At 39.1% G+C, this 22454-nt stretch overlaps 1 protein-coding gene across 4 annotated transcripts in view; it reads right to left on the bottom strand.

The window, feature by feature from the left end:
• Nucleotides 1–22454, bottom strand: part of LOC129712397 (zinc finger protein 385D-like) — a 288509-nt gene that overhangs the window by 119319 nt on the left and 146736 nt on the right. For 2 of the 4 annotated variants that reach the window (XM_055660805.1, XM_055660799.1), the window contains one exon: nt 3673–3783. The exons of the other annotated variants lie outside the window; for them this stretch is intronic. In XM_055660805.1, the coding sequence (XP_055516780.1) occupies nt 3673–3783 (111 nt within the window). The remainder of the gene's footprint in view (nt 1–3672; nt 3784–22454) is intronic. 4 annotated transcript variants of the gene reach the window in all.

Genomic DNA, 22454 nt, shown 5'->3' with positions numbered 1-22454 from the left:
GCATATATGTTATCATGGTCCAGGATTTATTGACACAGGTTGATCATACGCTGAATAATCCAACCACATTTCTGTTTGGAAGTGGAAAGAAATAATAGAAACAGCATTAATTACAATGTGTAAAAAGAGTTTAGATACTGCATTACAATTTTGCTGCATGTCATTGTGGGATATATCATGTCTTGATTGGTGAATATGTTTAGTTTGTGACTTTATTGGAAGCAGAAATAATATGTGAATGCTTCATTGAGCATAATTCCGACTGGTAACTATGCACTTTGTCTGAGTACTGTCATTTGGCAACCTAAAAAGCTGCCTAGGTGTCCATCTGGTAACAGGGAAAGAAAGTTAAGTGAGAGCCCCAACATGGTGCCCAGAACTGAATACAATACTCTAAATGTGGCCTGACCAATGTCTTATACAACTGCAATATGACCTCCCAACTTCTATACTCTGATGAAATCCAATGTGCCAAAAGCCTTTTTGACCATCCTATCTACCTGTGCTGCCAATTTCAAGGAATTATGTACCTGCACACCTAGATCATTCTCCCCAGAGCTTTTCATTCACTGTGTGGGACCTGCCCTTGTTAGACTTCCCAAAATGCAACATCGCACATTTTTCTGCACAAAATCTGTACATTTTTCTTTCTTCCTACATGAAATCAGATAAAACACTCAGTCAGAACCTGTCTGACCATCGCATCAAGGCTCATTCACCTACATCTGTTCTTGATGCATCCATACATTAGTTTTAAATTTACGAGTCTCCTCTTCAGATTTCACTATGTCGTCACCCGACCCCAAGGTTGTAGAGTATAGTTTAGTTTATTGTCACATGTACCAAGGTACAGTGAAAAGCTTTTATTGCATACTAACCAGTCATCAGAAAGACCACAAATGATTACAATCAAGCCATTTGCAACGTACAGATATGTGATAAAAGGGAATAATGTGAATAACGTTTAGTGCAAGATAACGTCCAGTAAAGATAGTCTGAGGGTTTCCAACGAGGTAAATAGTAGCTCAGGACTGCTCTCTAGTTGTTGGTAGTATGGTTCAGTTGTCTGATAACAGCTGGGAAGGAACAGCTCCTGAATCTGGAGGTGAGCATTTTCACACCTCGATACTTTTAGCCGACTCTTCGAGTCCTACAGTCCTTTTATTCAGCTTCTTGAACAGCTTCGGCACTGCTATTAGTCCTCAAGACATTAAACTCTGGATAGGCACAAAAAGCTGGAGTAAAATATGTGATGTTTTGGGTCGAGACCCTTCGTGAGACTCAGGGGAAAGGGAAACAAGAGATATCGAAGGTATATAGAGCAAATGAATGAAAGATGGACAGAACGTATTGGTAACTTTGGAACTGCTTGTGTTGGTCTTGTGAAGTGCCTTGAGAAATTTACCAAGCAGAATTGCACATGAAAAAGAATGGTTATTGTTACTATAATGGAATATAACAAATTTTCGTATCTGTGCCAAGAAGGACGATACTGTTTAAAACAGCTGACCAATGTGATGCACCTGATAGATAGTGGAATACTTACAGATTTATTTCAGCAACAGGTAGAATGTTAAAGATAATAATCCAGGACTTCTCAAATTGATGGAAAACAATCGATTAAAGTTCAGGCTCACATTAAGTTGATTCAGACATGGTGTGAGGAGATGTTACAAAGATTAACTAAATAAAACAGGCAACCAATTAACAGAATTACTGAATCATACACCACAGGTAGAGACCGTCCAACCAGTATATCCATGGCAGCTCCTTGAAAGAGCTCTACACCATTCCAGAGCGTTTGCCCACAACCCTTAAAATTCTCTCCTTTCAACATATATATATATATATATATTAATCCACTACCATGACTCATTCAAACAATTCTTTCCTGATGATGACAATTAGTGCCTGATATTACCACAAATGTTTTCCAAATCCCCTTCACATCATTTCAATGCTAACTGCCAAAATCACTTGAAGTAATCCCTTGATAGGTTTCTTCCATTTTTCCACTTAAATTACAATAGTTATTACGAGAACTCTATGAAAATTATTCCCCATGACCTTTGCAATGTTAAACTTAGTCGATCAAAGAAAATATATTATTTGGTGCAACTGTTAAAGTAGTAGTCATGGACAGTTAGGAGATGTAAATTGCAGCACTCTGTATTTTTTCTGTTTACCACATGTGCATATTGATTTAATAGAAGGTCAGATACATGATCTTGCAGTCCTAAGGTGTCCGTTAGATTGCTATTGTATTGAGAAAATGCGTAGGTGACGCTATGGTGATGCCACTGTGTAACCGCTTCTTACACAGCTGAATCGTTAAAGTTCACTTATTTAATGATGTTAAGCACAATTAAAAAAACATTTGTAACAACCCCAATGTCTTGTAACATCCTAACATTCAGTCTTTTGCTCATCATAAGCATGATCTGCAGCCTAAACAAACTAACACAGTTACATAACACACATCAAAATTCATCATTGTCATTTACACATGGCATCATATTGGTGTAAATGACACATGGCTGGTTTATTACTATTCTTCTTCCGCCTGTCCCCACAACTATTAAAGTATTTTTGCCTGATTTGTTACCTGTCAAGACAATGCCTCGAGCAAAAATGAATCTTTTTGCAACTAATAAGCTGAAAGATCCTTTTATTACTCTTTGACAACTTCAACATATGATCTTCCATGATCCCAATATTTTAGCTGAGACTAGTATTTTATTAGATTTAAAAGTCTGCGTTTGTACAAATTACATTGTTGGAATTCACCTATAGTTTTACTGTGCATTTTACAAAGCTCACCACTGTGTCACCCTTTATTCGAAAATACTTTCCAAATTCTCCAGGTGCAACATTTTTCATGCTGGTGAATTTGAACAACAATCAGAAAAGCCACTCGTCCATGATAAAAAGTGATTGATGGCAGAGGTAAGACGCTGAAAGGGTCAAAAGATTCCTCATCTATTAAATAATTGACATTGACAACATGCCAAGATTGCTTTCAAGGTCCAAATTCTGAACAAGAAATTCAAGATTTGAACATTCCTTTTCTCTCATACATTAGCACAGATCTCTTGGTGAAATAAATAAATTAACAGCCCTAGTCAGGTGGCAAAGGATTAGAATACAAAATAATCAGTCGGTAACTATGAAAGAAACGGATTAACCGTATAACCATATAACCATATAACAATTACAGCACGGAAACAGGCCATCTCGGCCCTACAAGTCCATGCCGAACAATTTTTTTTCCCCTTAGTCCCACCTGCCTGCACTCATACCATAACCCTCCATTCCCTTCTCATCCATATGCCTATCCAATTTATTTTTAAATGATACCAATGAACCTGCCTCCACCACTTCCACTGGGAGCTCATTCCACACCGCTACCACTCTCTGCGTAAATAAGTTCCCCCTCATATTACCCCTAAACTTCTGTCCCTTAATTCTGAAGTCATGTCCTCTTGTTTGAATCTTCCCTATTCTCAAAGGGATTCTTTAGCTCAAAACCTAAAGATCCTAGAACAAGCTATTCTCGGGTGATTCAGGGTCAGTTTCCATCTAGTGCCAATCTATGTCATATGTGTGGTAAGAAGTACACCTCTGCTGCATCAACTATGGGCTTAAATGCATCCTTTTGCCTTGTACACTCACATCAGAATTAAATCTTAGTTGGCAGATGTTGCATGAAATTACTTGTTTTCTTCTTGGAGGAAGTGGTACCCCAAACGTGTGATTTATCACTGCTTTCTGAACTGGGTCCATCTGTGAAAAAGGACAAGAAATTCAATTAGATTTCTTCTCTCCAGAGATGCTGCCTGTCCCGCTGAGTTACTCCAGCATTTTGTGTCTACCTTCGATTTAAACTAGCATCTGCAGTTCTTTCCTACATAATTAGATTTAATTATCTCCTTCAAAGGTCACAGTCTGCCTTACTAAATGCCGTGTATTTTTAGGATGTTTACTTGCTGAATGTTCAGCCTCCCCAATTACTTCACAGCCATGCAGGTCAAACTGGTGGAATCCTTCGCCCACCCCTTCCAAACTTTCTCGAATGTCTTCCCCCTCATGTAAAAACATGGTCCTGTGAATGGACAAATCATTTCCTTTGAGGATTCTACCAGTTTGACCTGCATGGTTGTGAAGTAATTGGGTTCATGGTTCTTCATTCCCTCACTCTACGTAAGTATTTGGTGCCCTCTCACAGCCTTCCCTTAAGAAAAAATGTCATTATTGTGTATTAAACTATCTTTTTGGGATGCTGTGTCAATATTCTTGCTCAGCTGGTTGCAAGAACTACATCTAGTTAACGTGTATCTGATATTCTTGGCTCCAAGACGTATTTTAAATCTTCCAGGAATTACAGTATTGATTCATAGGTTCATAAGTGATAGGAGCATAATTAAGCCATTCGGCTTATCACGTCCACTCCACCATTCAATCATGACTGGCCTATCTTACCCTATCTTCCCTCTTCCTTCTCCCCATAACCCCCGACACCTGTACTAATCAAGAATCTATCTCGCTCTGCCTTCAAAATATCCATTGACGGCCTCCACAGCCTTCTGTGGCAATGAATTCAACAGATTCATCACCTCTGATTAAAGAAATTCATCCTGATCTCCTTCATAAAGGAACGTCCTTTAATTCTGAGGCTATGACCTTGCTAGTGGAAACATCCTCTCCACATCCATCCCACATCCATTCTATCCAGGCCTTGATGTTATAAAAGCTGGTGATCCCGGTCAAAGGTTCATCAGTTCTTTTCTAATGTTAACTTCTCAACTTCAGAGGTGGTCAACCTGGAAGGAGGTGCTCAGAGGATCTTGAAGAGAGCTGATTGGTTAATTTTAATGGTCACATGAAAATGGCCTTGAGTATTGTCACCAAAATACAACTGCAAATTATTTTGACTCACAGATGAATTGCTTCATGCGAAACAACAGCATTAGATATTTACCTACATTTGGCCAGAGTATGTGACAGAATTTATATTTGTGTGTTCTGGAAAAATAATTAATAACGGAAAGCTTGAAAAAAGCAGTGGACATTAGTTATAGTATAGAATTTATTTCCCACTGGGGAAACTTGCATATTTATCTCATTTAGAATACTCCAAACATTTTTTGCATTCCAATACATTCCAGATCATGAAGCCCATGGGCTGTGAATGTAAAGATAGTCATTGAGTTCATCATCACCATTATCTGCATTGGATATGTTGCATCACATTGCATGTTGCATTGTCTTTCCTCCAATGTTTTGTTTATTTGATGTTTTGGTCCATTCTCTTTCCACATTTCACCTCTCCGCTGCAGCCCAGATCCTCGCTACTATAGATGACGGTGGACACTGGAAGAATGGGCGGGGAGGGAGGGGGGTGGGGTGGAGTCTTTCCTGCACCCTCAAGATCCGCTGTAGGAGCACCCGCCCCTGCAAGGAAAGGGACGATGGTTTGCGGGATGATCGGAATGGAAGCGACGGCTGCAATAAGCCCTTGTGGGACTGTTAAAATGGCGGCAAAATGATAACTCTTCCATATGTATTCAGTGGGCTGTTCTGTACGTTCTCTACTAACCGGGTGTCTGCGCTTATGAATGGTGAGCTCTTGCTGAGCGGCATGCAAAAAAGGTTTTTCACTTTTGGTCTCCTAATCTGAGGAAAGACATTCTTGCCATAGAAGGTTCACCAGACTGATTCCTGGGATGGCAGGACTTTCATATGAAGAAAGACTGAATAGACTCGGCTTGTACTCGCTAGAATTTAGAAGATTGAGGGGGGATCTTATAGAAACTTACAAAATTCTTAAGGGGTTGGACAGGCTAGATGCAGGAAGATTGTTCCCGATGTTGGGGAAGTCCAGAACAAGGGGTCACAGTTTAAGGATAAGGAGGAAGTCTTTTAGGACCGAGATGAGAAAAACATTTTTCACACAGAGAGCGGTGCATCTGTGGAACTCTCTGCCACAGAAGGTAGTTGAGGCCAGTTCATTGGGTATATTTAAGAGGGAGTTAGATGTGGTCCTTGTGGCTAAAGGGATCAGGGGATATGGAGAGAAGGCAGGTACAGGATACTGAGTTGGATAATCAGCCATGATCATATTGAATGGCGGTGCAGACTCGGAGGGCCGAATAGCCTACTCCTGCACCTATTTTCTATGTACCTCGGTATAGAAACCATTGAAACCATCACTACCCTCCCCACCTCACCAAACAATCGATGCTCACAACTTTGGTTCCTCTGTTCAAAGTGAATATTGTTCCTCCCCTTTCACATCTGAGGTCAAGTCACACCTTCCCACTTGCAAATTTTATGCTGCCAGTTGTTTGCCACTTCGTCATGATTTCATATATATTCCGTGAAAAAGAGTTTAAGAAAAGGGAGAGACAAAACGAGATATGTCTAAATTAATTCAAATTTAATACATGCAATCAATGCAGTTCAGAAGACAAAAAATAATTAAACTGGTTGTTAAGTAGCTAAGTATGTTGAATAATATTGAGAGGAAACCATGCTCAAACTTCATTGTGCTTTAGTCAGACCACTTCTGGTCCCCAGGACAAAGAAGTTAGCCATTCAAGTACTGAAGGCAGGTCATGGCAGCATAACACTGATACCAGTGCATGTACAGCAGTATATAATTCCTGCCTGTCTGGACCCTTATCATGATTCCTGAAGCCATACAAATCCTCCACCTTGCCAAATTAAAACTCAATTCCCCCAGGAAAGAAAAAAATACGATATAAAAACAGCTGATTTTGCCACAGCATTTAATATGCTTATGTGTGAAAATGAAACTAAATGCCAAGTGTAAGAAGGAAATATAATTTTCAATCATCTTGAGTGCTGAAAGTTCCTGGTAATTTTCTTTTATCTTTTAATTTCAATAAATACTCTTGGATCAAACCAAACTGACCATCTAACCAGCTTGGCATGCGGCTAATTAAAAATGAAACAATGCATGGATTGAGTATGTACCTCAGGCTGCAGCTTACTCGGCTGATCAAATTCTGCATCATTCCTCGCTGTGAAGCAGTACTGATTGAAAATCAAACAGAAACAGAAGGAGGTTTCATGTCAGCTGCTTTTCAGACACAGCAGCATCAAATCAGGGAGGCTGGGGTGCAGTCAACTCTTCATCTTGGTGACAGATGTTTTATAATAGAATGACAGAGTCCAGGATACTCAAGCTGTCCATATAGCACCATGCTACAACTGACTGTACACAATTTTATACCGAAGCATTATAATTATCATCGGCTCTTCACCTCCCTCTCTCACATACACATAATCATTCACAAAAACTAATTTCCGATGGTAACAAATAACAGTACAGGGTTTCAGAGATCGGAGCAGGGAGACTGATTTTTATTTTGTAAAGGGGCAAGACATCAATAACCAAGAGCATGCCTCTTCCACTGAGCCAGGAATACACAGAAAAGGGATATCTGGCTTTGCCATGAATTAATTGATGAGGATTGATTGCCCCAATTAGTGCGCAATTCTCTTAATGCTACATTATGTGGCTTCAAGGACAATAGAAAGTCAATCAGCCAGACGGTGGGCTTTGATTTCATCCCACATTTTGTAAGCTGATGTGCTCCAATGCCTCAGATAGTCAGATAATATCAGATTCTTGCCATGCCCATTCATTCACAATCACAGGCAACATTTGAAAGTCTACTGTTGCAGATTGGGATGCAAGCAGAAGCCTCCACGTGGCACATCCCAGGCAATGCTGATGACAGAAACTGTACCACAGTGACTGACTGAAGTAGCCAATTCTGCAATCACTGACCGTCAACCGTCACTGACCAACTGGAAAGATGTGATATAGAAGATGGCCGGACACGAGGAAGAAAAATTGCAGATTGGGCTTTAAGTTTTAAATGTAAGTTGCAACATAAGAGCAGGACGTCTGTGTAGCCATTCTAGTGCCATGTTTGTCAGATGCACGTGGTGGAAATATGCCAGGCTTCCTATGACCTTATGTGAAATAAGGCATGGCAGCATAATCCTCAGCTAGACAACCTATTTGGTCACAAGTTGCCACCAACCCTCAGGCCATCTTCTCACTCGTGTGGCAGAAGTTGAGTGGAACTTTCTCTGAGTCAACAGAGCAGACATTTGCCCTGTCAGCCATCTTGGACAGGACAGATAGTCCTGACATTTACTCCATGTTTAGCATATGCAAATACATTTCCAGACAGTTGTAAAGGTCTGCCTCTATGTTCTCCTCGTTGCTGCCTTGCCGAGTAAAGGAATACAGCCATACACTGGTATCCTTCCGAAGTCTGCCTCAGAATCTGCAGCCATCATACCGGAGGCCAGATATGGGCTGTTCAGACACCTCCCTCTCCGGACTTTATTGGCTGTATCTTGCACTAAATGTTATTCATGTTATTCCCTTTACCATGTATCTGTACACTCTGGATGCCTCAATTATAATCATGTATCGTCTTTCCGCTGACAGGTTAGCATACAACAAAAGCTTTTCACTGTACCTCGGTACATGTGACAATAAACTAAATTCAACTGTACGTACGCTGATTTTTACCTAGGACGTGCTCATCCTTAGTCAGGAGCACCTGTTTTCATTAGCTGCCCATATCATATCAGCCTGCGTACGCTTGCTCTCAATCCTTCATTTCATTGAACATAAACCCTAACACTACCCATAATGAAACTAATGGATTATATACTGTATCTAGGTATGAATGAATAACATGAAATTTTATTACTACAACCTTGAAAAGTGCTTTAAAAATGTAAGGGAGAATTTGCAAAAAGTCATAATACCGTAATTCAGGCCAAGCCCATATACACATAACCATCACAGCCACCAACCTCTTGAGGACAGAATTCAAGCATTTTCTGGTACTTTCAGTGAAGATAATTTTTCTCTAAAATGGATATGCCCAAGGTATATGTAATGTGAGAGCACCTGCTCTGAACCTGTCACTGGCTGACAGGCCGGGAGAGGCCAATCCTGAACATCACTGGTAACAGCTGGGTCCAGTTAGCTGACATTGGTTTGGTTGCCTGAACCTCGTCAGCCTGCATCATATAAAACCCAGACATTGTAATCAAAGGAGAAAGTGAAAAATGGTGCCTACCCATGTACTGCGGAGATGTTGTCTGTCCAGGCCCTGCAAAGATGTTGCTGATCCATGTCAATAGACAATAGACAATAGGTGCAGGAGTAGGCCATTTGGCCCTTCGAGCCAGCACCGCCATTCAATGTGATCATGGCTGATCATCCCCAATCAGTACCCCGTTCCTGCCTTCTCCCCATATACCCTGACTCCGCTATTTTTAAGAGCCCTATCTCGCTCTCCCTTGAAAGCATCCAGAGAACCGGCCTCCACCACCCTCTGAGGCAGAGAATTCCACAAACTCGCCACTCTCTGTGAGAAAAAGTGTTTCCTCGTCTCTGTCCAAAATGGCTTACTCCTTATTCTTAAACTGTGGCCCCTGGTTCTGGACTCCCCCAACATCGGGAACATGTTTCCTGCCTCTAGCGTGTCCAAGCCCTTAACAATCTTATATGTTTCAATGAGATACCCTTTCATCCTTCTAAACACCCGAGTGTACAAGCCCAGCTGCTCCATTCTCTCAGCATATGACAGTCTCGTCATCCCGGGAATTAACCTAGTAAACCTACGCTGCACTCCCTCAATAGCAAGAATGTCCTTCCTCAAATTAGGGGACCAAAACTGCACACAATACTCCAGGTGTGGTCTCACTAGAGCTCTGCACAACTGCAGATGTCCTGCAGAGACGTTGTCTGTCCAGGTCCTGCAGAGATGTTGCCTATCCATGTCATGCAAAGATGTTGCCTGACCGACTGACTTACTCCAACATTGAGTTTTACACAAGGTAAACATTGCTAAGCTGTAATAAATATATTCCTGATGCTCGTACTATCCTCGAGATTTATACTGCCAGAAGTTACCAACAACAAACCACCTCCAAAGGCACAACACCCCATTATAAATGCACTAATGTGAAACTGCAATTACATAATAATCTGAGTTAAGCTATTTAATGTGTAATGAAAGAGAAATTATTTTGCTTTCTCAAAAAATTAAATTGAAACTAAATTGAAAAGTTGCATGAATCTAAGAGACTTGGAGCCCTCAGGGATGAATGGTCTCCTCTGTACTATAATATTCCATAATTCCATGATTTGACAAAGTATTTTGCAGAATTTCTATCTAAACTTCCCAGTGAGAATAAACCTAAGCTGTTACCAGTGATGATGCGGATTGTTCACCAACCCCATGATGTTACCTTCCACTTAATTATGAACTCCATTGACAGACACAAAGTATAGAGTAGCTCAGTAGTCCTGACTGCAGTTTAAAGAAGGGTCCCACCCTGGATCAACAACTCTCCATGTTCTGCAGAGATGCTGCTTGACCCACTGAGTTACTCGAGAACTTTGTGTCCTTTCGTGTAAATCATCTGCAAATCCTTATTTCTACACATCAACTTCATGGATTACAAAACATTTCCAACCTAGAATAGAGTTCAATTGTAATTAAAAAGAAACTGCAAGTGCTGATTCATACTAAAGATAGATACAAAATGCAGGAATAACTCAGTGGGTCAGGTTTTTTTCTCCTGAGATGTTGGCTGACCTGCTGAGTTACTACAGCATTTTGTGTCTATCTTGAATAGAGTTGTCCTTCCTCTCCCTACATACACACCATATCTTTCTACTTGTGGTCCGTTTCTACCTGTTTTTCTGCATGCACTCTGTCACCCTCCCACACATAAAAAGATTAATCACCGAAAAGGGCACCCATCCATCCATCGATCAGCAGCCAACCAAGATCCATTTTTATACATGCTTCTTTCATCAACGCAGTTTCATAAAACAACACTCAGAATGGAACAATCGTCTGGAAATCTAGGAAAATAACTCTCGTAAAACTGCTTTTACTGACTCAGATACACGATGTGCTTTCGTGTAATTAATTCCTGAAACAAAAGGAAATATGAGAAGTAAATCTGACATTCCATTGTTGCTAAGTAAAGTGGAATAATACAAAATAGCCAATGTCCATATGATTTTCAACCTGTACTAGCAAAAAAACCCATCAACCCTGTTAATTACCAAATTAAACATTATGTATGATGCAATTCTGGGAGCTGTTTTACTAGTTATATGGCATTGTATTTTTTGTGGAATTAGATGGTCTCCCAGTAGAAAATATTTAATTTAAATTGATAGCACAACTCACTGAAATGTCAAGAACTCTGGGGTGAGCAATGCAACACAAAGGCATTGCTAGTATTGACCACTGAACATACACCGTGGAAATGAAGTCCTGTCCTCATACTATGGACATTGTCCATCGTGTTGTCACTACCATTGTGCAGAACAGCACTGAGTTGAAACACATCTAACAGCTCAAAATTGAGCAACCCTGATATATTGATGGGGCAAAAATACTTTCCATAGCAATGTGTGACCTCCAGGAGGTCACCTCCTAGCCCACCATGTTCTTTATGCTCATTTGCCACCAGATCACATGACCTACCCCAGTTCAATGATTTGGGAATGGGACAAGGATTTTTAAATATTCGTACCAAACTTGTGATGCTACATCAGTGGACAACATTTGGAAAGAGCATGTTTTAGGCAGAGGTAAATGATCACATAATCTGCATCTCATATCAAACCTATGTGTTTAACTTTATGCTTTAGAGATACAACGTGGAAACATGCCTTTCAATCTACACCGACCAGGGATCGTACCGTACATTAGCACTCTCCTACACACTATGAACAATTTCCAATATTACCAAAGCCAATTAACCTCCAAACCAGTATGTCTTTGGAGTGCGGGGGGAAATCCGGAACAAACCCATGTGGTCACAGGGAGAACGTACAAACTCTGTACAGACAGCACTGGTAGTCAGGGTCGAATTCAAGTCTCTGGCGCTGTAAGGCAGCAACTCTACCACTGCACCACCTTCCTGCCATAATTTAGCCTTATTGAGCTGTGAAAGGAGATAGCGGAGTCTGCATGAACATCCCCATTCTCCTTGTGTTACAGGTCACTGAGTGAGTGTGAAAGACAGCCCACGCTGTCCTTTCCTACATGTTTGTCCATTCTTACTAATTCCATTTGCCTGCATTAGATCCATACAATTCAATGAGTTGCCGAATCAAGTACCTGTTTAAATGTCTATTAATTTAAGTGATTGCATCTGATTTCACCGCCTCCTCTGACATTGTCCCAGACATGAGTCGCACTCTGTAAAAAAACTTTCCCTTTAATCCCTTTTAAAACTCCTACCACTCACCTTAAACTTCTGCTCTTTTGTTTTTTATATCCCAGCCAAGATGAAAGAATGTTGTTTATCTCCCCATCTTATAGTTTTACACGCCACTGTCAAGTCACCCCTCAGTCTTCGCTCCAGCCTATCCAATCTCTTCCTACAACTGAAGTCCTCCCTATCAGGCAACAACCAAGTGAATCTCCACTTCACTCTCTGCCTTCCTATTGTGTGATGGCCAGAACTGCACACAGTACTACAAGTCTGCTCTAAACAGTGTTTTGGAACTTTGCAACTTAATCTTCCAACTTTGATATTCTGTGCCACAACCTATGAAAACAAGCATCATACTTTACCACTCTATCTATCGGTGTTGTCACTTTAAGGGAGCTATGGATTGAATCACAAGCATCCTTTGTTTATCAATATCCCTTAGTGCTGTACATTTCACTGTATATGTCCTACCCAGATTTGACTTTCAACTGTGGCAATTCCATCCTCTTCAGTTTTGACCAAAGGGCACAGCTGAGTTGTCAACTCCGGCTCTCTCAGCACTCTTGCTGCCTGGGATTCGGAGTATTTCAAAGCAAATTGCACAGGACTGGGTGTGGGATGGGTTCCTGTTGTCAAAGCCTGGCGGTTCCGTACAAGTTGTATGCATGGTATTTGCTGCGCCTATTAAATCAATTTGTTATTGTTGCTTTACCTCAGCTTTGCATGCTGATTGACTACATAATCTAACTATTCTGTAAAGAATCAGCAAATGAAGACAACACCAGATCCTCCACCATTCCCAATATGATGGTCACACCATAAACCTGTGTCACACTATGCAGTCAGGCTTTCTAATTTATGGCTGTTTGTCAGGTTATAATCCATTAAAAAAAATAGCTCAGATTTTGTGTGGATGCCATGTAGCCAAGTTGTACAGATCTTGTTGCTGTTTTCACTGGCTGCTAAAAGAAACTAAATCACCATAATGAAATGAAAAGCAAACATTCACCAGAGTAATGATCATCAAACAGTGCCCTGCCTGATGGAACACTGCCAGGCTTCAAGTAGCTCCGTGCCCCAATGTTTAATAAGCTGAGATTCTTCATTCATAGTAAAGAGATTAATCAATTGTATCTTAGACATGAGGCAGCTCGGTTTGGTGAGAGGAGTTATATTTTACAATCATTCATTGTCAACAGTTAGAGGGCCTGTTGCATGAGAAATTGTTCTGTGCTAGTGTAACTCAGAATGAATTTATTGATAATTTCCATTTTTCTCTTCAAATTCACATTGCGTAAAACTGGCTGTCAGTTTCCCATTTCTATATTTTAATAACCATCGAAAGTTCTACATGTAACAATCTAAGGAAAGTTTAATCCAATTCTCAGCAGATGGAGAAAAGCACATGAATTTACCAGAAAGACAGCTTCACTTATGATACCTTTGTATGAGAACACCACACAGAACTTTTGGCAGCAATATAGACATTTGAATGTGGTCTGAATTACAAGCAAAATAAAAGCAGGTACTTGTTTTGGTTAACAGTCAGGTCTCATTTAAAGGTGATATTAGCAGTTTTTAGTTGATGGTGTTATGGTCTAACTAATCTCAGAATGGTAAAGAGTTTACTGGCATATCTGGATGCATCATTCTGATGAGACTGAAGTTCAGGTGGACTTTGGGAATGGTTCTAGAGAGACACTCACTGAACAAATGGCAACACAGGAGACCACATGCAGAAATCATGAGCAAAACACAGAATATTGAATGCTCTTGGCAGGTCAGGCAGTATCTGTGACGATTTCACTGAGATCCTCCAGCAGTCTATTTTCGAAACAATTTGAAAACCTGGATAAGGCAGTCCCAAAACCCACATAAGATGCAAGGCAGAAACGCCAAATTTATTATCCATCACTTACAGTGCCCTCCATAATGTTTGGGACAAACACCCATCATTTATTTATTTGCCTCTGTACTTCCCAATTTGAGATTTGTAATAGAATAAATCACATGTGGTTACAGTGCCCATTGTCAGATTGTTATACAATTTGGTAGAAATTACAGCAGTGTTTATACGTAGTGGGTGGGTGCCTCAGACAGCTGAAAATACTGTCACCAATATTGCAACCAAAAATATATATATATATATATTTATTTTTTTTTAATTTATATTTTTATTAGAAGCAGTGTACAAAAGTATAAACCGCGGCATATGACATAATACATTTATTGTACAGCTTCCATTTTTGATTTTAACAAAGATGAAATAGAAAAAGAGAGAAAGAGTAAGAAAAAAAGAAAGTGAGAAAGAGAGTGAATATGTAAGAATAGAACCCCTAAACTACCAAATGAGTGTAATCAAAAAAAAAGACAAAAAGGAAAAAAAAGTGTTGATATACCTGCTTCATTTCTCACCACACCCATCACCTAGTCCGTAATTTGGTTTAATTCTGAAGTTGTGTTGCAACATACTATCCTTGTAATGAATCAATGAAAGGAGACCATATCTTTGAAAATTGCTCTGATTTTTGTTTTATCTATAATAGATGGCTTGAACGACGGGTTATTAGCTATTGGTGAAAGAAGAGATAGATTTCTTAGTTTAAAAGTAGATATCACTTTTCTCCAAATTCGTAAAGTGCTGTGAATAATCGGATTTTTCTCATATATTGTGTTCTTCAACTTTATTGGTGAGAGAAGAATCGTGCCTATATTAAAAGGCAAACAATCCTCTCTCTCTCCATTAATAACCAGTCTACCTGTTGGCATGCGATAACCAACCAGTAAATTACATTTTTGATAGTCGCTGCCTAATAGTAGTATAAGAAATTGGGGAGCACCAACCCACCCATTTCTTTGGGTTTAAATAGGTGTAGTTTGTGAATTCTATGTGATTTATAATCGCAAATAAAGTTCGTAATCTGGGAATCAAGATTTTAAAAAAAAAATTTAGGTAGATATATCGGTATTGATTGAAATAAATAGTGAATTTGTGGGAGGAAAATCATTTTTATGGCATTTATTCTGCCTATTAGAAACATCGGAAGTGTTTTCCAGAATTGAATAAGAGCGTTTAATTTAGTAACTAGAGGCGGAAAGTTTGCATTGAATAAAGAATTATATTTTCTGGTTACTTGGATACCCAGATATTTAAATTTTTCTGTAGCAATTCTAAAAGGGAATTTTAAAAGGTGTGTCGGCTCTTGCGGTTTAATTGCCATAATTTCACTTTTGTTCCAGTTTATTCTATATCCTGAGAAGGAACTGAATTGCTCTATAAGATTTAATATATTTGGAATACTAACTTGAGAATTCGTGATGTATAATAATACATCATCTGCATCTATTGATATTTTATTATTGGAATGTTTAGTATTATAGCCGTGAATGTTCGGATGTATTCTTTTACTTTCCGCTAAGGGGTCAATTGCAAGGGCAAATAACAGGGGTGATAATGCACAACCCTGTCTATTGCCCCTGGATAGTTGAAATTTCAGAGAAAGTATGTGGTTGGTCAGTATTCTGGCAGACGGCCTATGATATAGTAATTTTATCCATGAAATAAAATTCTCTCCCATCTGAAATTTTTGCAGTACTGTGAAAAGGTATTTCCATTCTACTTGGTCAAATACTTTTTCTGCATCTAATGAAATAATTGATGTCTTCTTCTTCAAGTTTGTGTGAGTACATTATATTAAAAAGACGACCCAAATTATTAAATGAATGTCTCTTAAGTATGAATCCCGTTTGATCCGAATGTATTAATTTATTAACGTATTTACTTAATCTTCTTGCCAAATTTTTTGCTAATATTTTCTGATCTGTATTTAGCAGGGCAATTGCTCTATATGAACCGGGATCTTCTAGATCTTTATCTTTTTTGGGTATAAGTGTGATAGTTGATTCAGCTAGTGTTTGTGGTAATGTCTGTTCTTTAAATGCATATGTATAAAGCTTGTGTAAACGTGGTGAAATTACCTTGTGAAATCTTTTATAAAATTCATTATTGAATCCGTCTGGTCCCGGTGTTTTATCGTTCTTCAGTGAATTTATTGTCTCTTCTATTTCTTTGAATGAAACCAGTGCCCCTAATTCCTCTTGTTCCAATGTGTTAAGTGTTGGGAGATTACAGTTGTTCAGAAAGTTTGTAATTTTACTGCTTTCTGGTGATGTTTTGGATGTATATAAATTTTGATAAAATTGGGCCGTTAATGTCTTTCGTTAATGTCTTTGGGCAGCATTAACAATTATAACCATATAACCATATAACAATTACAGCACGGAAACAGTCCATCTCGATCCTTCTAGTCCGTGCCGAACACGTATTCTCCTCTAGTCCCATACACCTGCGTTCAGACCATAACCCTCCATACCTTTCCCGTCCATATAACTATCCAATTTATTTTTAAATGATAAAAACGAACCTGCCTCCACCACCTTCACTGGAAGCTCATTCCACACAGCCACCACTCTCTGAGTAAAGAAGTTCCCCCTCATGTTACCCCTAAACTTCTGTCCCTTAATTCTCAAGTCATGTCCCCTTGTTTGAATCTTCCCTACTCTCATTGGGAAAAGCTTATCCACGTCAACTCTGTCTATCCCTCTCATCATTTTAAAGACCTCTATCAAGTCCCCTCTTAACCTTCTGCGCTCCAAAGAATAAAGCCCTAACTTGTTCAACCGTTCCCTGTAACTTAGTTGCTGAAACCCAGGCAACATTCTAGTAAATCTCCTCTGTACTCTCTCTATTTTGTTGACATCCTTCCTATAATTAGGCGACCAAAAGTGTACACCATACTCCAAAATTGGCCTCACCAATGCCTTGTACAATTTTAACATTACATCCCAACTTCTATACTCAATGGTACACAAAATTGCTGGAGAAACTCAGCGGGTGCAGCAGCATCTATGGAGCGAAGGAAATAGGCGACGTTTCGGCCCGAAACGTCGCCTATTTCCTTCGCTCCATAGATGCTGCTGCACCCGCTGAGTTTCTCCAGCAATTTTGTGTATCTTCGATCTTCCAGCATCTGCAGTTCCTTCTTGAACACTTCTATACTCAATGCTCTGATTTATAAAGGCCAGCACACCAAAAGCTTTCTTTACCACCCTATCTACATGAGATTCCACTTTCAGGGAACTGTGCACAGTTATTTCCAGATCCCTCTGTTCACCTGCATTCTTCAATTCCCTACCATTTACCATGTACAATTCACCTTTGTCTGATTTAATTTTTAGAATATTCTGATCCTTTTCAACTTTTTTCAGCTGACGTACCAAATAGTTTGTGTGCCTTATTGCCAAATTCAAAATGTTCCTGTTTTGTAATTTGAAATAATCTATTAACTCTTGCAGATAAAATTTGGTTTAGTTTAAATTTCAATATTACTATCTTGTTGTGCTTATCTATAGTTGGATCTTTCGCGTTTTCTAAATCAAGTTGTGTAATCTGTTCTTCTAGTTGCAATTGTTCTGTCCTATTCTTTTTATTTAGAAAAGCTTGGTATGAAATAATAGAACCTCTAATAAATGCCTTAAAAGACTCCCATAATAGGGAGGGTGAGATATCTGGGGTATCATTCGTCTCAAAGAAAAGTTCCATCATTGTTTTTAATATTTGCAACCATCCGGATTGTTTAATATTTGAGGATTAAACCTCCAAAATGATTTTTTATTGAACATTCCTTCTAGTTTTAAGTAGAAGGTTAACGGAGAATGATCCGAGATTACACTATTACGGTATTTAGGGTTAGTTGTAAAGGGGATTAATTTTGTGTCCACTAGGAAATAGTCAATACATGTATATGTTTTATGCATTGATGTATAAAAGGAGTATTCTCATCCGGCAGGGTTTGCAATCCTCCATACATCTGTTATATTTGTATTTTTTATGTATGTATTTAAAAGTTCACTGGATTTTGATTTTATATTAAGTCTCTTTTGTTGGGCAGATTTAACAAGGTATTGATCCAAAACGCAATTGAAATTTCCCCCGATTATCACGTTTTGATGATTGAACTCAGAGATTATATTCAGGATTTTATTAAAGAATTGTGGGTTATCAAAATTAGGAGCATAAATATTTACCATAGTGAGGGGGGTAGAGTGCATCTCTCCAGAAACTATAACATACCTCCCCTCTTTGTCTGCGATGGTATTTTTATGTATAAATGGTATGCCTTTACGAATTATAATTGCGGTACCCCTGGATTTAGAGAGATAGGAGGAGTGATATGTTTGACCGATCCAATTTGCCTTCAGCCTGGTCTGAGCTTGAATTTTCAGATGTGTTTCCTGTAGAAATATTATATCAGCATTGAGTGATTTTAATTGGGCAAGAATCTTACCCCTTTTAATTGGCTCATTAGCACCCCTTATATTCCAGCTACAAAACGTAATTCCTCCAATTAATTTTGAGGGTCGTCTTGCATTGTAAGTTACATTGGTTCCTTTATTTCAGATGGTGCAACACAATACCTCAAGCTTCTGGGTGTTGGGTGGGTGCTCCCAGCTGCTGAACTCTGTAGGTATATCCCATGAAAATGTACCATAAAAAGAAAAATCAAAAAAAGTGCTAAATAACATAAATTATATGAAAAAACAGTATTTAAAAATCATGTGTGAAAAAAACACTTAATGGTGAAGGAAAAATTGATGTAACCTTCCGTAGGTGTAAAATTACATTAAGCTTCGTTCCTATGAACAAGTATTATGAAAAAGAAAGAGCTGGTCAAAACCAGGTAATATATTCAAAGAGAAAACAAGCAAACATGTACTATAATTAGTTCCTCTGAGATCTTAAACTGAATAAGTATTTACTATTTAATTACTGTATTTAACTTAGAAGACAAATCCCAGTCAATTTGAGTAAGAATCAGCGGGCTGGAAGGGGTTGACTTGCACCCCACTAGTCACTGCCTGCCATTCTGAAAAGAACCCGTTAATTCCTACTCTTTGCATCCTGTCTGCCAACCAGTTCTCTATCCATGTCAATACCCCCAATAACATCTGCTCTAATTTTGCACACTAATCTCTTGTGTGGGTCCTTGTCAAAGGCTTTTTGAAAGTCTAGATACACCACATCCATTGGCTCTCCCTTATCCTTCTACTTGTTTCATCCTCAAAATATTCCAGAAGATTAGTCAAGCATGATTTTCCCTTCCTAAATCCATGTTGACTGACTGATCCTGTCACAGCTTTCCAAATGCGCTGCTATAATATCTTTAATAATCGACAAGCATCTTCCCCACTACTGATATAAGGCTAACTGGTCTATAATTCCCCGTTTTCTCTCTCCCTCCTTTCTCAAAAAGTGGAGTTACATTGGCTACCCACCAGTCCACAGGAACTGATCCAGAGTCGAGAGAACATTGACAAATGTCACCAATGCATCCACGATATCTAGGGCCACCTCCTTGAGTACTCTGGGATGCAGACCATCGGGCCCAGGGGATTCATTTGCCTTCAGTCCCAACAGTTCACCTAACACCATTTCCTGACTAATGTGGATTCCTTTCAGTTCCTCCCTCCCACTAGATCCTCGGTCCCCTAGTATTTCTGGATTATTTGTGTCTTCCTTAGTGAAGATCAAAGTACTCATTTAACTGTTCTGCCATTTCCTTGTTTCCCATTATAAATTCACTTGTCTCTGATTGTATGTGACCTATGTATGTCTTCACTAATCTTTTCCTTTTTACATATCTAAAGAAGCTTTTATAGTCAGTTTTTATATTCCCCGCATTTGAAAGAGGTTTTAGGGTGGATAGAAATGAATAAGACTGTGCATGCTGGAAATCTAAAATTAAAATAGCAAATGGTGGAAATACTAAACGGGTCATGTAGCATCTGTGGGAAGAGAAGCTGTCAAAGAAGGACTGACAAATTAAATAAATGATTTCGATATTCAAAATGATGGGGAATGGAAATGGTATAGATCAATCCAGTCAGGAGTGTGAAATGAGTAGGACCAGATATTATCAGTTCCTTTTCAGTGTGTTATGGAGGCAGAGGAACAGAAATTATAGCTAAAGTGGAATTGACCAAGGCGCATGCACTCATCGTGAATGATATGGGCCTGAGTCGTTGGTGCTGGGTTTTCTTAAATTCACACCATCTATGTTGCTAGATGTTTATTGAATCATTCAGCACACCATTACTGCATGTGTCTTGACAGTAAGAAAATTGAGGTAGAGAGGGTGATGGGCAAAGTTAAGAGGCTTCGATGAAGAATGGATTTGGACCACAAAGTCCTTTGGTGACAAAATCCACACACAAGCTAATGATGGTAAAGGGAAGCCGCACATGTTTTTAATAAGCATGACTTGCGTTTCTGTTATTTAACAAAATCATGTACATAAACATAACTAGTTGTGATATCTCTGATTATGCATTTAAATCAGAATAATAAGAAAAACCTGTTTCCCTTATTTGCCCTGTAAACTGTTGGTGACAATCAAAAGCAATTATCATCACAATCAAGTAAAATGGTATCACTGCCTTTTGCCAGATGGTGCTTCACCATGAAAATATATATTCTGCTGCATTCTGCAAAAATCCATGACTTTTAGATTATATGTATTTGTGTCAGAGATAAAACTGGTGCTACTGGAAATGACAAAATGGCATGCATGCATAACATTGCAATGTGGTGTGACACACTACTGTGTAACCTGCTGCATTAAATTTTCCATATGTGTTTCCTCAGCCACGATTCTGAAATTTATGGAGACAAGCAAAGATTCGGAAATTCGTAACTAAGTACATTTATACAAGTTAATTATAACATTGGGAAGGCACACTTCAGTTGGCAGGAATCATAAGTACTGCAAAATCACAGCAGAACAATGAATTTTGCAACAGCTGTTAACAACTAAAATAGTTGAAACTAATGGAGCACTTGCCTGCATGGCTGTAATGAAGCAAGGCATGGAAGGAAACCACTATTCCCCACCAGGTTTCTGACTCATGCTGATGTTCCTTTCCACAGGCACTACCATTCTGAAAGTTCTATTCCACAGAAATTACTAGGCAGCAATTTAGAAAAGAAAACAGAGGCCAATTTCCTCCCTTCTATCCCCATGAATGCTCTGGCAAATTATAATGCCACAGTTAAACCTCTGCACTATACTTGGTCCTGAGCCTATCTAGTCATTAGTATATCTCAGAAACACCTCTAACATTTCAGAACCACATAATGTTTCAATTGTCTGCAAGACTACAAGGGATATGTGGCAACATGGAAGTGTAGATTGCTGCAGCACAGAATGCAACAACTCCAAAGCTATGTCATTTGCTTTGCTCCCTTTGTATTTTGAAAAGTCTTTATTATCCCTCAAAGCTCGGGTTCCAAATAATTCTCTCTAGAAAGTTGCTCTAAAAGCGGGTCCCACCAGTTTCTCAGGCATTATGTTCCAGATCTTAACAATCTGCTGAGTCAAATGATTGTTTCCATGTGTTAAGGCTGGTTTTTTAATGCAAATGTGTATGCTCTTCATATGGACTATTCCACCATTGGAAATATTATTGCAAATGAGAGCAATTTCAGCTTTTGCCGTATCTCCACATGATAAGTTAAATCCTGGTAATGTTTCAGAAAACCCATTCAACTGAATCTCAAGGCTGTTGTGCTCTTTGACATGAAGATTGTGGGAGCTCATCAGAGATAATAGTGTAGACATGGATATTGCATAGCCAATAGGACCAGTAAGATTGGTCCAAACTAGCTGAATATGAGAGAGCCAGAAGGCAGGTCAAGGAAACTGAATAGAATTGGTTAATTTTCTTATCATGTCAACAATCATGTAGAACATCATCAGTGAGTTTGCTAAGAACCAGTTTGGTTCTAGGGGTAGGGAAGAAATCTGATCTGAGAGATGAAAAAGAGTGAAAGATAGGCACAATTAGGAAGGTTTATAACTACGTGAGGACATTGGAGAGGGAGTGGAGACATAGTAATCCTTGTGCACGCAATGAGTCCGGCGACATTACAAAGGCAGATAGGTGAGGCTTTGACGAAGTTTTGACAAGCTCTTAGAAATGTATAAGCCCAATGCCACCATGCACTGTGCTTTGTAAATAGCTGGTATTAACATGAGAAATTTGGCCCAGTGGAAAAGGAAAAGAGTGGGAAATGAAGGAGATCACTGACCAAA

This window comes from Leucoraja erinacea, chromosome 2 (genome assembly GCF_028641065.1).
Source record: "Leucoraja erinacea ecotype New England chromosome 2, Leri_hhj_1, whole genome shotgun sequence".
Taxonomy (NCBI): domain Eukaryota; kingdom Metazoa; phylum Chordata; class Chondrichthyes; order Rajiformes; family Rajidae; genus Leucoraja; species Leucoraja erinaceus.
This window is presented reverse-complemented; position numbering and strand designations above follow the sequence as displayed.